This window comes from Archocentrus centrarchus, chromosome 18, assembly GCF_007364275.1.
Source record: "Archocentrus centrarchus isolate MPI-CPG fArcCen1 chromosome 18, fArcCen1, whole genome shotgun sequence".
Classification (NCBI taxonomy): Eukaryota; Metazoa; Chordata; class Actinopteri; order Cichliformes; family Cichlidae; genus Archocentrus; species Archocentrus centrarchus.
Window position 1 is genome coordinate 5442716 of NC_044363.1, and position 17829 is coordinate 5460544.

Consider the following 17829-nt stretch of genomic DNA (forward strand, 5'->3'; position numbering starts at 1 on the left):
GCTCTCTTTACATTTTCTTCACTTCCTGCAGACCTCAGCAGCCAATTGAATGATGTTTGGGTGGGGCGGTGTTTACGTACCTTCCTGCAGGTTGGACTGCTTGCTGATCAGCCCTGACAAAGACCCGACCATCGAGTTCTTCTTCCTGAACCTACAGAAACAGCGAGGACACTTTAAATCTATTTTCCCCAGTCACTACTGTCATATGAAATGACATTAAGAGTTATATATTTATAATAAACAAGTTTTTCATGATATTTACCTCCTAAACTTAGGTAGTGGTAAAGTTGCTGCTGATGCCAAAATCCAAACAAATTTACAACATTTTTAATTCAGTTTTTTTTTTTTTCCAAACTTTATTTTATTTTGAAAAGGATCAACACTACAGTGGACCGGTTTAATAAAGTAGAACATTTTTTTAAATTACACAGCTGTGGACGAGACCTAACGTTTCTCATTTTAGAGACACTCTGAGATAAAGTCCTAAACTTAGATAAAGCAGTAAACTTCCAAAAAAAAAAAAAAAAAGAAAATTAAAAAACCCTCATAGTATTTCCCATTTAAGAAGGACGAGGGTCTGAAGATAGATATCTTGGATAAACCTCCTTTATGAACCTTAGATTGACCAAATTTGCAAAACAGACTAAACTGTTTTATTTAGTATGATGTGTTTTAGTTAGTATGATGACCGAAGCCCAGAAATTCATTAGGAAAGTGTTTACAGAGGCCACAGAGGAAGGGAGCAGAGTACCGTTTTCTCACAGACCCATAGAAACCCCAGCTGTTGCTCCCTGCTGGCCACGAAAAGGAATGCGGATTTAAGGCATTGGCTTCACGTTTCAGACCTAGAAGTGCCATCCACCTTTTATAGTCTATGGGTAAATATCAAGGAGCCACTGTGGTCACCGCATTAGTCGTGTTGTGCACAGCAACGTTGCCACAGCCTCATCACCATTTATATGCGTACTCGCTATAGTGACACAGAGTTTTACTTTTGGCCTAGTGCAGTAAATAAAGCTTGTTCCAGTGGCCCGTAGGTTAAATGAAAGTCATCATCTGTCATCTATAAAGGCAGAAAAAGCCCAAAGAGACACTAATGTGAGCAGGATGTCAAGTCAGACTCTTTACTTTATCTCCGCCATAGTCCAAACACTGCCTCTCACCTCTGACAGGTCTGCAACGCCTCCTTGATGGTTGCCATGGCAGTCTGGATGTCTCTGTGCTCGAAGGTCATGGTCGCTTGCATCACCAGGATGCTGCTGTAACCCAGAGCGTGGTACATGCTGTCCCTCCACCTGCGCACAGCAGCAGCAGACATTAATAACAGGGAGCTACAGCTTCAGTAGACACTGGGGAGAGAGAGAGAGAGGTGCAGTAGAGCTAAATCGCCGTGGTTACCATGGTTTGAGGAGATCCAGGGCTTGAGAAAACTTGTTGTTGAGGACCAGGTTGAGAGCACACTGAGTCTCCTGAATAGCAGTTTGCAGGTCCATGTTACTTGACCTACATACACAAAGGTAAAACCAGCTGTCAGCACAGAAAGCGACTGAAAGTAAAGGAGATACAGTAAAGAATTAGCACACACACACACACACACACACAGCCTGTGCTCCGTGTGTGTGTGTGTGTGTGTGTGTGTGTGTGTGTGTGTGTGTGTGTGTGTGTGTGTGTGTGTGTGTACTCACGCAGGTATCCGGTCGAAGGCATCTTCGAAGCAGTCCTGAAACACACAGAAACACAGTTTTTTTGGGTTTGTCCTCCAGGAAAGCGCTACGAGGCGTCTGATTGGACCGTTCCGGTTCTGAAGCAACACATTCCGTTTGTGCTGGATCATTTCTGAGACATTACGGAACTATCGGGTAAGAGCGTGCGATATTGACAAAAAATAATATCTCGATATTTTCTGTCATTTTCTCGATAACGATAATAAATGATATTTTGCATTATTTAAAAATGTGTTCATACAAGAAGTGCAAGCTGGTAAAATATAAGACTTAAATCAGTGTTTTTGAGACACTGACTTATTTTTTATTTTATTTAACCAGGAAAAACACGTTGAGATTAAAATCTCTTTTTCAAGAGTGTCCTGGGCATGACAAAACTTCGGCGAGTTTTTCAAAAGCAATTGCTCAATATGGAAGACTTTACAGAATTAAAATAAATTAATTAATTAAAAAAAGAGGCTGTCCAGGGGGATTCCACCTACATTATAGCAAAATAAATCACAGAAACTACACACCTTCATCGGATCAGAAACCCGCTTTTTTCGCAAGACCGCTTCAGCGTATTATCCGAGGCTCCAAACAGGTGAGCTCCGAGAACATCGCTGGGTTATGACGCAGTGATTGTAACATACCTGCTTTAACTTAAAGGATATTATTAACATCCATCCACCCGTTATTTTCCTCTTTCGTAGTTTGTCTTGGACAGTGGTTTCCCGAAACTTTTCATATTCCTCATACTCGCTGATGATAGAACAGGTTAGTTGTCGAGCTATCCGTTTTCTTTCAAAGTCTGCAAACTGCAAACCACCTCCTCGCCTGGGAATTAATTTGTACCACACTTGTCAGCTTCAGGAGTGTGTGAATCCCCTGCATTCCTATATTTCTCAGACTGGCTGGACTGCAGCTACAGCCCTGAGAACGTGGCCTATAGAAATTAGAAAATGAATGTAGGGAATGTTCCCATCATTCCGTGTCTCAGGTGGCTGTTCTGAAGTCTGGAATTTGTTTTATTTTCTAGTTAATTCTTCCTGAGCTGAGAAGGATCACACAAGAGAGCTTAATGTGTGTAATAAGAACCATGCAGCAAAGCATTCACTCATTAGGCTAATTTGGGGGTTTTCCATTCATTTCTGTGCAAGTCAGCGTTTCAGGAAAGATCGCTGCAAGAGGAACTGCTGCCCATTGCTTAATGCTTTTAAATGTTTTCAAAGGCTTCAACTCGGCCTGAAGACACACACACACACACACACACACACACACACACACACACACACACACACACACACACACACACACACACACCTTTATTTTGGACAAAATTCCTCACCAGCCTCCTCAGACTGACCTGAGCCTGAACCAAAGCCTCAGATGTTTGAACTGCAACATTTCAAACAAAATTCTGAGACAGAGTCACATTTGTAACACACCTCAGAGGACATTACACTGACTTACAATAAACCAATTCTCCACTCACATACTGGCGTGATGGTGTAAACAGATTTGTGTCCCCACTACATGAGTAACATTCGCGCGGCGTGTCAGCAGCACGCTAATAATAGCTGCGCAGCGGCTCTTTACATAACAGAGTGCAGCTGCAGCCACAATGAGCTCAGTAAAATAACTCTGCCTGCAGGCAGCAGCTTTCCACTCTCTGTGCTCCACATTGGAGCACTGTGACCCACATAACCACCAAAAACAGCATTAACTTGGCTACAGAGAAACAAAATTATTACATAAAGAAGTAAAGCTAGTGCAAAAAAAGTGCAAAAGAAATCCATATAAGGAAACAAAAATGAAAAATGATTAGAAAGACAAAATGTATTTGTTTTATTTCGTTGTGTAGTCAAAGAGGCGCAATAAAAACCATAAAAGGAAGTAAGATGTGGGCAACAAAAATAAGCATGAAAATCAATAGGCAAAGAAAAAAGAAAAACTACTACTGAAAAACATAAAACAAAGATACAAGAATTAAAAGAAAAAGAAATTAAAACAATAACAGTACAGTAAAAATACAAAAAACAACTGCAGAGAGACAACATGGCTACACAAACATATAAACATGAACACATATGTTGGTGTATGTGAGTGAATGAGTGACCTGCATGTGTGGCTTTGTACAGCTGGGGTTGGCTCTGGGGCTTGCTGTAGAACATGGTCGTGGAGGGTGGGTGTTACCCCTCCACGACCATGTGGTCGTAGGGTGATGATGGCCCGGGTCTCCCGGGTCTCTGTCTGCCTCTGGCTCCTGGGCGGCATTGTTGTGGCTTCTCACCCTCATTTTCAGGTATGTTTCATGACAAAGACAGAGGCATCTCAGGTGTGGTTTGTGTTTTCGCTGTATGTTTTCTTTTGCAGGTGCAGCATTTGATGATGGACATGTTGTTTCTCTTGTTTTTCCCCTTTTTACTTTTCGCTCTTTATCTTTTTCCCTCTTCCTATCTGTCAGCTCTGGTACTGCACATGCATACATGTGATTAATAATAAAAATGAACCAATAAACAAAGAAAAAGAAAAACACTAGCAAGAGGAGCCTACAGAGACTTTATATAAATGCTTGGCACAACAGTGGATCCAGATCATGATTCTGATCGCAAAAACTACAAAAACAGACAAAACCACAACTTCCACAGAATGAGTTATTAGACACATAAGACAGATGAACACAAAAAGTAGAAAAAAGAAGAGAAAAAAAAAGCACAAATAGAAACTAAATAACCACAAAATGGCCCCAAATCCAACACATTTCACATTTTAACTCATTTCAATTTAGGAGTTAAAACGATACAATGAAGTAACACAACTACACAAGTTCGAAAAAATTGCTATAAAAGGGATAAAAATGTATTTATATTAAGTGTTGGCATCTCTTTGACATTGTTCTCTAATCTGAATGTCAGCTGCTGTAAAGGTTAATCACAAAAATCAGCCCTGATCAGTATTTTTTAGCTGAATTATAGACCGTTTTTTTTAATGTGCTTGGTGCAGGAAGAAGGCTGCGCTAAACCTGTGTGTGGATTAGTAAGGCCTGTTTTACGGGTGACTCTGCACGGAACATTTGCCTGCAGGCAGCAGCTTTCAACACAGATTTTACAAAATGAAGGCTGACCTGTTCATATACCTCACTACAGCTGTAGGTGTGTTTTTACCCCTGAGCTTAGTCTAACAGGCTCAAATCCCTCCGCCCCACAAGGCCTTCACTGAAAACAACAAAATAGGCAATACAGGACGATTACAAACACAATCTCAACAAGAGAAGCAAAAAAGGACTAAAAACCAACAATCTCAACAAAATTAAAACAAAAAAAAAGTGATCACTAATACCCACAAAAAAAAATAAAAAAATCACTACACAGAAGTATAATAAACATAATAGTGATAAAATGTTCAAAAACAATGACAAAGAATTAAAATAATAAAGATACTTGAAAAGACTTAAAGGGAAAAAAAATGACAAAATCTGACTACATATACGAGTAAAACAATGGAGTGACAAAAAATATCTATAGTGAGACACAAAAGAATGACATTCGCAAAATGACTACACAAAGAACTAAAACAGCCATAAAGAGGTAAAACACTGACCGAAAGACACAAAATGCCGTAAAAAAAATGTAAAACATCTAAAAAAATAACATAAAATGACCACAGAAAGAGGGGAAAAAACAAACAAACAAAAAAACCACAACCATGTTATGGCCCTGGCCGTATTTCAGCATAAACCTGTGTGTCTGGTATGTCTGAACTGTTTTTGTGTGTTCTTTCCCTTTAACCAATTAATACTAGCTGACATGCCCTTTAACAGTCTTTAACTCACAGCGTATTGCTGCCGACATGTTTGCATTCCTGTAATTACACAGCACTTTGTTCCGGCAGGAAAAATCCAAATGGTTTCTGAAAGCTGAGAAGTTGCGCTTTAAAGGGTTAAAGATCTGAGAGGTTTTGCAAGTTCCTCTTCTGACTGGTTGAGCCATAATGGGCTGGCTTCGACTTGTCAGCTGCTGATTTATCCTCATTGTCAACTGGCCATTTCAAAAAAACCCTGTCTTCAGCAGTTGCTCCCTGGCAGGAAGTCCTGTTCTCAGCCTCCAAAGTTTCCATGAGAAAAATTTGGCTTTGTATATACTATTTTGTAAATAGCTTAATCACTGTAAACATCTCTGAAGCAGAAGGGATGAACTGCCAATTTATTTTTGTAGTTCTCTCTTGTTTCTTGCATCAGGGATAGGAACTTGTCTTTTGTTTGACACCGGGTATAGGTAGCACTTCCTTGGAATACAGCTGGTTTTGTTTGTTATTCACCTTTAATTGTGAATTGCTATTAGACTTCTGGTTTTGGGGACCAGGAAAGGGACATCTTTTTGAAACCCCTAGACTAGGGCATAAACATAAAGTGGGGGCTCATCCGGGATTTGAATCTGGGACCTTCCTCAGTTTTGCCGGTGTGGGGTGTTGCTATGACACTCGGCAATGATCTAGCAGGTGAAAAGGTCTGTCGCTGATTTTTGTGTGTATGATCCTGCTGCTGACAGCATGCCCTCTGTTTTTTTCTGCTTGTGTTGTCGCTAGCACACACAAGTGTAAATATGGTGATGTTGATTTGATGGCCCTGAGGAAACTGAGCCACCTGTGGGAAAAAATGTCCGACCTGTCTTCTGAGGTAAACAAAGCAGAATTTGTCCAGCACAACAGACCGACCCAACCCTGGCTAAATGTTTCAACCGCAGGTGCTCAGTCTTGCACATGACAGGTTTTCCAGACATTTAGGAATAAGAAAGACTTGCCATCACAAAAATCCGCGATGCCTCAAGTCATGATAAGAATGGGGAAAAAATACCAAAAGACACAAAATGACCACAGTATCCAGTGTTTTTAACAGGTGAATTATGGAGAAAGTATATTACTTTATGTTTAATGATTTGCTCTGTCTGAAGGTCAGATGGAAAAAAAAAATAGCAGATGAAGGAAGAGGAGGAGAGTCACAGTCAGCAGAACATTTTCATAAAAATGGGACGATACATAATAAAAATGTGTGAATCCAAACAGACGCTGTTTCCTCTCTCTTTCCATACCAACAGATGCTCTGTGTGACATTCCCCTCTCACGCTGTTGCTGTTTTGGTATGTTTGCAGCATTCACAGCGTTCCTCGTATAAACACCATAAGCTCCTCTGTGTTACAAATGAATGCTATTCAACCTGCCAGTCGAGCACATTCACTCCCAACACAATGCAGAAACTCAAACTCACACTCCTGCTGCAGACAAATTAATAATGAGAGATCCACTGAGACCATCTTTCCCACATACGTATGAGTATAAGGACAACAAGCTGTGTAGCTAAGGAACAGCTAACCTACAAATAGTATAGCATATCCCTTAGCAATAATAGTGAGATGCGGTTATATCATATCATTGAGTTAGACTTAAGTGTAGTCTCAAAATGCCTTTCTAATAAGCAAAGTACTAAAATTAAGAAATTATCAGTAAGTAATGGTAGTTAAAAAAAAAAAAAAAAAAAAAAAATGGACACTTTAAGTGTTGATGGTTTAAAAATAAAAAAGCAGAAGTTCTTTACATTTAAGGAGCCGAAACCAACGTTTCTACATTTCCTTTCAATGTCTGAAAGGTTTGTTGTAAAACCTACTAAAATCTAAAATTAACACACAAACATCTCATCCTCTTTTTTTTTCTTTTCACTTCCCCTCTGAAGACGTTCTGTTTTTATGGCAGCAAACACAGTTTAAACCCTGTAAAAGATTTACTATATAAAAAAGTTATAACCCTGTAAATCAGCGGTGTCAAACATATGTCCCAGGGGGCCAGGACCAGCACACCATTACATGGCTTTGTAGAATAAGGCTACAGATAAGGAGAACATTTAGTATATGTTTGAATCCAAGCTAGAAGTTTGCATCATCATCAGCTTTACAGCCTTATTACAGATGAAGTCAGTTTCATGACCTGCCGTACCACACCTAAGAAAGGTATCCAGACAGATGGGTTGCTTTTTTTGTGAAAGGAGTGGTTTCTTTTAAAACTGGCTGGTTCACTATATGTGAATGTTCCCACAATAAACAGAAAATCTGGGTATTGTTATAGGCTGGGAACAACTGGACATAAATATAACCCAAGATATCTGAACAACCTTAACAGCTAAGGTAAAAAGCTCATTTCCAAGTTTTATTGTTTGATTTTTATACATTTTACTCAGGGCTTTCAAATTATGCCAGCAGCAGGCGCATTTTCCACCTACTCCACCACTCTTCTGCGTCTACTACTACTTCCGGCGCCGCGCGAGCAGGCAGCCAGTTTCAGCAGCTCCGCACTAATTCCGTGTTTTTTCTCATTTTGTTTAGTATTAGATGTGTTTTTGTGTTTCTGTATCTTCTGCTCTTTTTCCTCATGATGGAGCAGACTTTTTTCTGGAAAACTTTGTTTTTATTTACCCTTTTTATGGTGTTTATGTTTGGAGACTGCGAGAGTGGCCACGCTCCTATTGTTTACTCTCGGGACCAGCTGATCTCCATCGGGAGCTCCGCTGTGCCTACTCCTGCAGAACGACTCGATATTCCCCGCGAACTGAGAAGGAAGAGACGCGGGAGACGTGCGGGCATAGGTCGTCGTTGCCAGGGGAGAAGGTACAGGCCCGTCATCCCGTCCATCATCATGGGAAACGTGAGATCTCTTCCCAACAAAGTGGACGAGCTGGCGGCGCTAACGCGACATCAAAGGAGCTACCGGGAGAGCAGCCTCATGTGCCTGACGGAGACGTGGCTAACCGAGCTAACCCCGGACTCACACATAAACATGGACGGCTTTCATTTGATCCGTGCCGACAGAACCAAGGAGAGTGGTAAGAAGAGGGGCGGGGGTCTGGCTGTGTTTGTAAACGATAGATGGTGCAACTCCAGACATCTAACCATCAAAGAGACGCTCTGCAGTAAGGACATTGAACTGCTCGCTGTTAGCATGAGGCCGTACTATCTTCCTCGGGAGTTTTCACATGTTATTGTGATAACTGTGTATGTGCCGCCCTCTGCTAACGCTGCTGCAGCCTGCGATGTCCTCCATGCTACTACCAGCAGACTCCAAACACAGCACCCACAGGCCCTCTTTCTGATCTCAGGGGACTTTAACCACGTCTCCCTGTCCTCCACTCTCCCCACCTTCACCCAGTATGTCACCTGCCACACCAGGAATACCAACACACTGGATCTACTGTATGCCAACATCAAGGAGGCATACAGCTCATCACCTCTGCCTCCCCTGGGGGGCTCAGATCACAACCTGGTTCATCTCCAGCCTGTGTACAAACCCTTGGTACACAGAGAACCAGTTGTGACACACACAGTGAAGAAATGGTCTGAGGAGACTGAAGAAGCTCTGAGAGACTGCTTTAGCTCCACTGTGTGGGAAGAGCTTTGTGCCCCTCATGGGGAGGACATCGACAGCATCAAGGACTGCATCACTGATTACATCAATTTCTGCGTGGAAAACACTGTGCCCACCAGGAGGGTACGGTGTTTTTCAAACAACAAACCCTGGATCAACTCTGAAATAAAGGCTCTCCTGAAGGAGAAGAAGAGAGCCTTTAGATCAGGAAATAAGGAGGAGCTGAGAGCCGTGCAGAAGGATCTGAGAAGGAAAATCAGGGATGGAAAAAACATCTACAGGAAGAAGATGGAGGACCAGCTACAGCAGAGCAACATCAGTGGGGTTTGGAGGAGTTTGAACTCAATTTCAGGCCACAAACCAAGCCCTAGGGTTGTGGGAGACTTAGAGTGGGTTAACAACCTGAACCAGTTCTTTAACAGGTTTGACCAGCCACCCACCCCTCCCCCAGCCCAGTCCCCCCTGCTGTCAGCCCCACCATCTTTAATGACTGCCAACCTTTCTTCTTCTTGGGACCTCACACCTCTCAGCTCTCAGCCATCACCCACCCCCTTCACTTCTGACTCCATCTCACAACCCCCATCCCCCACCTCCATCTTGTCCCTCTCAACTCATCATGTGAGGAAGGAGCTACGTAAGATCAAGGTGCGAAAGGCTGCTGGTCCAGACGGCATCAGCTCCAGGCCCCTGAGGTGCTGCGCAGATCAGCTGTGTGGCATCATGGGATACATGTTCAACCTGAGCTTGAAGCTGGGGAAAGTACCACAACTGTGGAAGACCTCCTGTGTGGTACCGGTACCAAAGACCAAACATCCAAAGGATCTTAGCAGCTACAGGCCGGTAGCCCTGACATCGCATCTAATGAAGACCCTCGAGAGGCTGGTCCTCAACCATCTACGCCTCATGGTGTCGTCTTCGTTGGACCCGCTGCAGTTCGCCTACCGGCCTGGCATCGGGGTGGATGACGCCATCATCTACCTCCTGCACCGAGCTCTGACCCACCTGGAGAAGCCTGGAAGCACTGTGAGGATCATGTTCTTTGATTTCTCCAGTGCTTTTAACACCATCCAGCCAGGACTTCTGAGAGACAAGCTGGAACTGTCAGGAGTGGACCACCACATCTCCGAGTGGATACTGGACTACCTCACTGACCGCCCACAGTACGTGAGGACACAGGGCTGTGTCTCTGACAGGCTGGTCTGCAGTACGGGGGCCCCACAGGGAACTGTGCTGGCACCGTTCCTCTTCACCCTCTACACTGCAGACTTCTCCATCAACTCCCCACGCTGCCATCTGCAGAAGTTCTCTGACGACTCTGCCATAGTTGGCCTCATCACAGGTGAGGATGACTCAGAGTACAGACAGTGGACTCAGGACTTTGTGGACTGGTGCCAGCGGAACCACCTCCTGATCAACGCCGCTAAAACCAAGGAGCTGGTGGTGGATTTCCGCAGGCGCAGACCCACCACACGGACCCCGGTGAACATGCAGGGAGTGGACATTGAGATAGTGGACTCTTATAAGTACCTGGGTGTTCACCTAAACAATAAACTGGACTGGACTCATAACACTGATGCGCTCTACAGGAAGGGTCAGAGCAGACTCTACCTGCTGAGAAGGCTGAGGTCTTTTGGAGTGCAGGGGACACTCCTGAAGACCTTCTATGACTCTGTGGTGGCATCAGCCATCTTCTATGCAGCAGTATGTTGGAGCAGCAGCTTGTCTACAGCTGAGAGGAAGAGGATAGACAAGCTCATCAGGAAAGCCAGCTCTGTCCTAGGATGTCCTCTCGACTCAGTGCAGGTGGTGGGAGACAGAAGGACTCTGACCAAAATAACATCACTGATGGACAAGGTCTCCCATCCCATGCATGAAACTGTTGCTGAGCTGGAGAGCTCCTTCAGTGACAGACTGCTGCATCCTAAATGCACAAAGGAGCGTTACCGCAGATCCTTCCTCCCAGCAGCTGTAAGACTGTATAACCATCACTGCTCCCAACAAAAACCACAATAGCCTACACAATGTAGGATAATATATAATATACTGTAAATAGTCCGGCCTGTTAAGGTTCAACACACAGGCACATCATGTACATTGTATATAGTGTTATTATTATTAGTAGTATTAAGGTTAATATTGTTTGTTGATTTTATATATATTCTTTTCTTAATAGTGTGAATTATTATATCTTTATTTATATTTATAATAACTGCGGCTGCTGTTACACCCAAATTTCCCCTCTGTGGGACAATAAAGGCTGTTTCTTCTTCTTCTTCTTCTTCTACTTTTTAATTTTCCTAAAAAAAAAAAAAATTTTGCGCCGTCCACGTCTCCATTTCCAGCACCATGTGGACGCACGTGGCAATATTTACGTTCTTTCAATCTGAGCCATTTGATTGGTTCATGGCTGCCATGTGACTATTCATATCGTCTGCTGCCGTCACAGCTTCGGTCTCGGTCATAAGGTACCTGCTACTTTGGCATGCCCCCCTGCTACTCCAAAACAATTTGAAAGCCCTGTTTACTCCCATTTCATTTTAGTAGTTACAGACGTAACTTTAATCCCGTCAAACCAACAAGTTCTCAGAACAAAACTGCAAAAAAATGTTGGTTTGCATATTATTGCTAAATACAAACCAACCACAAAGAGACTAAAAATGACCCCAAACCAACACAAACTCAGTGTAAAATGAAGTTTAAGGAACTACAATGACACAAAAAGACCCCCCCCCAAAAGAAACAAACAAACAAACAAACAAACAGAAAAACTACAGACACAAAATTTCCACACTAAGTATGAAAAGCAATGAAAATAGGCAAAAAACAGCCATATAGAGGCCTAAAAAGCACCCACAATTATAATAATAAAATCACAAAGATACAAAACAAATACAGAAGCACAGAATGACTACAACAGGTACAATGAGAACAAAGAGGTGCACAAAAATAGTCAGAATTAATACAGAGCCACAAGCTAGCACTAAAACACATAAAACATGAACACAAAACAACCATAAAAAGACCAAAAACCGACCACCTAAAGAATATAAACAGCTACAGGGATGCAAAATATTGAAACAAAATGACCCAAACTAGACATTAACAAACATTAAGTAAGGAAGAATAACACAAAAAGATTACAAAAGTCAAAATAAGCACAAAACTATAAAGAGCTCAAAAAAACAAGCACAAAAACAAAAAAAAGACCACAGAGACATAAAAATAGAGACATAAACACACAACAGTTTAATGATAATAAGATCCAGGATTTCTAAACAACTTTTAAACAACTGAGGTATAATTTGATTATATACATGTTTACTCCTATTTGACTTTATCAAGTTGTAATGGTGAATTTAAACAGATGAGATGATTTTCTAAAACCAACAATAAAGCAGGTTTTTAATGTTTTAAAGTCTGTGATGTGGAAAAAGCTATGCCACCAGTGTGTGATGTTACAGAGAAGAAGAGGTCAAAGTCAGAGAAGCTTCTCCTGTGACTGCAGCAGCTTCCTAATCAATTAGTCAAGACCTTCACTCGGTGTCCGATTACCAGACACACAAATAATACGACTGCACTCGAGGAGCACCCACAGAGCACTCTCACCGGCCCGTCAGGACCTCGCGACCTCCGTTACATCCTCCAGAACCAAATCAACGACCTCTCAACAGCACAACAAACTTCTCTGTCATTCTTTACTTGATAACTGTGGTCTAGCCCTGACCTTTGACCTCACACAGGAGACAGAACACAGCCAGACAGTGGTCTCCTTTTGTATTCTTAATCACATCCCGCTAACTCAGCTGGTTACACAGCAGCCTGCACTCAACATCTGAAACCACTGCTGAACCGTAGGTGTACTTACACTTATTATACGCCGTTAAGTGCAATTGCAACAGCAGCCAGTTTTACTTTTATCACCAACGTTGTTTTTTTGGACCCAGGTGGGACCATATTTGAATGAGAGTGTGAAAACCCCTATAAGACTGCAAAGAGGATCCCTGAACAACTGAATCTTTTAAAGGTGAACACATAATTTATATAGGTAGCCCTGAAACTGGCTTGCCACATGCTGAAATCATCACCAAATTCTCCTCTAGGAACCCTGAAACCTGCAGACTCTGAACACCTGAACAATCCACTGCTAAAATCTGCTGCATAAATAAGAATTGAAGAGTCAAATGCTTCTTAACTGGCTATAAGAAATGTGCATGTTATACACTATAAAGTTGGCTTGTGTTTGCTGATGCATTTAATGCTGTTATTTACATTCCTGCCATGCCTTTGGATGTTTCCACTTCAGTAGTAGGATAAACTAAAGGTCCTGGACTTACAGAGGGTCAAACGTCATAGCAAAACCACCAGACCTAACATGATAAAGAGCTTCTGTCTGAGGGGAGGCAATGACCTTCCACTGAGTTTTTTTTTTTTTTAATGAACAACTTGTTTCACATTACTCAGAGCACAGGCGAAGTCAGCTGAATTTCTCTGTAATAAGATGAATTAAGCCTGAAGGAGTCAAACAGAAGAGCATTTGTCAGCTGCAACGAGGAAATGACCAGCTGAGGTGTGAAGCAAGATGGCCTTAACAAGAAGAACCAACAGATGTCATCCATTGTAATGTCTGCAGTGGGTGTGTGAACACAAAGTCCAGCTGAACTGAGTCCTCCGAGGGGGAAACAGTCCTTCCCCTTTGAGACCCTGAAAGCTCCAAAGAAATAAAGAGAACTACGGAGGTTTACAAGAGGCTACTCAGGTGTCATTGCTTGGTTGCTCCAAGTAGTTCTAGAAACACCTTAAATCCCCTAAATCTTAAATCTCTCCCAGTGACCCTTACAACTCAGGTAAATAGCTAACAAAGCATCTTAACGATGTCTTGGACCTCTTCAAAAGGTGGCTAATCAAATGTAACTTGCTGAAACATCTACAGCACTGTTAAGACCTCTTTTCTTGTCCCTTACAGCAGCCTACATTTCATCAGGTTTAGGAATTAAACCTTATCCAGCTGCGAAAGCTGAGGTAACTTACGTGGGGAAGAAAATCATGTCGGACAGAATCTGAGGGCTGTATGTGCAAATGATTGGTGAATTTCTCACAGTGCATCTTCCAAGAGCCACTGATGCTAGAGGTTCCAAGACTGGACCCAGCAGTTTTATGGTGCTATCATACTACCAGCTTTTTAGTCTCTCTTTCACGGGAGTGTGTAGAACCAGTGACTGTACAAATATTAAATATTTCCTACAGGGATCCAAACTAAAGAAATCCAATAAAAACTTACTTGGAACTCTTTGAAAGAATCCTCCTGAAACAACTGTAGAACCTAAAAGATCTCTTCTAATACCTCTTTCATTTGGACCGGTGTTAGATCAGAGCCAGTCCAGCCTGGGTGCCTTTTGAGAACAACCTACATTTTGACAGGTTTGGGAATTGGAAGTTGGATTTTTATGGAACCCCCCACTAAAAGCAATTAGACTTAGTGGTTCCAACTTTGAGTCCAGTAATTTTGCTGTGCTGTGCTAGTAGTAGCTTTCTGGCAATGGCACCAGTACTTTTTTTCCACAGAAATAGCTGGTACCAGTTATTGAGTAGGCACCAGCATCAACACTGCTTCAGTGGAAAGAGATATAAGGCCCACTAGCCATGGTCAGGTGATGGTAGAACCCTTAGAACTGAAGAAGCTTTTTTTGGATGAGTGGTGAAATGTCTTGAAGAAAGAAGTCAGTCACCTTTATTCAAGCTCCAGAGACCCTTAGATTAAAGTTGTTTTGTTTTTTTAATCAAGTCTACTAAGTTTGTACCTCTTCAGAGGTGCCTAAATATACTGTAACCTCTGAAGCAGCTGTAGAAACCTCTAAGACCTCCTCAAATACTTATTTTCCAGCCTATATTTTGACACTTTTAAGAGCCCAGAGTCACAAGTAAAATATGAAGGGAAAGTTGGGATTATTTATGTGAGAAGTGTCTAAAAGAATCCAAAGGTTATATCTATAAGTCATTGTTGGATTTCCTGTGGTAGACGCACCAAACGCCAAATGATTCTAACCTTGGACCCACAGCAAGATCAAGATCAAGAGTCTTTATTTGTCTCCCTTGGGAGAAATTTGTCTTGGTTTAAAAAGAAGAATTTTGTGCTTCTATGTTAGTACAAACTTTCTGTTTATAGTTTATAGTGGAAAAACAGTGCTAGATTATACACCAGCATGTGTTTGGGTGGAAAAGAATAACGCGATACACTGTACTGCCACAAGTACTTGCTTGTCTGCCTTCACATGCATTTGAGTGAGATCCCATTCTTACTCTATCCGGTGATGGAAGCAGACTGATTTTACTCTAGAGTCCCTACAGAGATCTACACTTAAAAACAAAGATGCCTAAGCACAATATAATTTTCTGAAGAAGCTGTAGAACATTAAAAACCTCATTCAATACTTCTTCTCAAGTGAAAGTGCTGGTGAAGAGCCAAATCCTACTTGGTGCCTCTTGAGAATCGGCACACATTTCAATAGGCTGAAAGAACCAATATTAGAGCATGGTAGGGCAATTTACCTGGGAAGAAAATAATGCCACGAAGATTCTCAGGCAGGGGTGGCCAACTCCAGGCCTTGAGAGCCGGTGTCCTGCAGGTTTTAGATGTGTCCCTGATCCAACACACATGAATCACATATAGAAGTCATTAGCAGGACTCTGGAGAACTTGACTGCCTACTGAGGAGGTAATTCAGCCAGGTATGTTGGATCAGGGGCAGATCTAAAACCTGCAGGACACCAGCCCTCGAGGCCTGGAGTTGGCCACCCCTGTTTTCAGGGCTACATCGGCAAATCATTAGTGATTTTTTTTTTTTCGGGGGGGCATCTCGAAAAACTGGTGCTCCTAACTGTTCCAACGTTTGGTCCAGCAATTTTAGGGTGCTTCCTTTCATTGCACCAGAACCTCTACAAAGATCCTATCAAAATCCCATAAACTGAAGTTTTTTCTAAAGTCCCTGCATAGATTGAATTTTTAAAATACACAAAAGCCACCTTTAACATCTTTCTTCTAGTGTATCGGCTGAACTGAACCCCTGAACCTCCCAAACCTAGTAACTTATAGTATGGAGTTATTATGGAGTTTCCCAGAATCTCCTGGTGCACCTTCAGCCCCCTCAGCATGTTTTGTCTCTCTTTGTGGTCATTTTGTGTCTTTTTGAGGATATTTTAAGGGGGCATTCTGTGCCTGTGTATGGACAGTGTATTTTGTTTTTTTTTAATCTATTGCTGTGTTTTGCATCTAAGTAAATGTATATATTTACAGCCACTTTGAACGTGTTAGAGGCTCCCAAGAACCTGTTAGAACAATCTTTCATTCAGACAAATAAAATTAAATAATCAGTCTATGATGGGCGTTGCAGAGTTTATTTGACAGGTTTGTGGAGATGCATTTGAATGAATGAAAACTTCTGCTCCCAAAGAACATCTGCTGGTCTCTATATCCTAACCCTAAATCCAGTCTACAGGTCTGCTGAACCCCTTCAAGAGTCTCATCTAAACTAGAACTTGTAAAAAAAATCTACATTTCTGACCTCAGATGATCAGGCTCATGAACTCTTTTCCTACATTACAGCTGCAACACTCCTAGTTTGAACAGTGTGAACCAGGGTGGAATATCAGGCTTTACTGGAAATATAAAGGTTAAAAATTAATCCTGTCAGCGCACTTTGCATTATGTTAACCACCCACAAAGTTAGTATACTGTGGAAATTTTGACTTCCCTAATTTCAATGATGTTATCTTTGACAACTGAATCAGAATAAATGTGATTAGGGTGAACTCGTATTTCCCGTTTACCATGCAGAAGGCAGCCTGTGGCTGAAATCAGAGCTGACATTTACATGAAGCCGCACACACATGCAGACACGTGAACCAATGGTATCAGCTCACTTAACGCCGATTACACAGCACAGAGACATAAATCCAATAATGAACAGGCTGCCTCGGCAGCTCTACGCATAAATGAGGAAATACATCCATAGCTCGGTGAGTAAGGGCACAAACACAGAGAGAACGTGGGTCGCTGTAAAACCTGAGTCACTACAGGGCAGTGCTGTAGAAACATGTGACTGAGCAGCCGTCTGTATATTTAACATGTGACAAAGATTGAGGGAAACCTATCAGTTTAACCCTGTGAGGTCCAACCCTTTCCTGAACTCCTGTGTTATGGATTTCATTCCGAATGAAAGCCCAAAATCTCATATTCTGATAGAGCTATGATCCTGTAATTTGGTCCTGACTATTAAAGGAATCAAGATAAAAATTAATACTGTGCTGCAATTTGTTTTTAATAACTTGCTTGTTTGTCCTTTTCATGTATCATTTTCCTTTGCTTTTGCGCCTTCGTTAAAGTCAAAATCTACTCCTCATCAGCCTGTGGCACCTTTAGTCCAGTTCAAAGCTGACTTAATTCTTTGTTTAAAATGTAGTAAATGATCTGAGAAAAAAAAAAAAAAAAAGATCTGAAATAAGCACGAGTATGAGTTTTGCTGTAATTGAGCTACCCTACACATGCACAACATTGTATTGTATTGATTAGGATCTCTTTGCAGTTAGTTTGAGGTCATTTTGCATCCATGGACACAGTGTATTGTGAGTGACTATAGAAACACAAACACAGGGAGGCCAAAGAGAAACAATGAAAATCACTGAAAATCACTGAAGTATTGAAGAAGCAGAAGGTTAATTTC

The 17829-nt window shown here is 41.9% G+C and overlaps 1 protein-coding gene across 1 annotated transcript in view; it reads right to left on the minus strand.

Moving 5' to 3' along the window:
- ttc39b (tetratricopeptide repeat domain 39B) overlaps positions 1–17829 on the minus strand; it is a 30933-nt gene that overhangs the window by 12066 nt on the left and 1038 nt on the right. Inside the window, exons 2-5 of the mRNA XM_030753636.1 lie at positions 1686–1720; positions 1399–1503; positions 1164–1295; positions 81–151 (exon numbers count right to left, since the gene is read on the minus strand). Coding sequence (XP_030609496.1) covers positions 81–151; positions 1164–1295; positions 1399–1503; positions 1686–1720 — 343 coding nt within the window. The remainder of the gene's footprint in view (positions 1–80; positions 152–1163; positions 1296–1398; positions 1504–1685; positions 1721–17829) is intronic.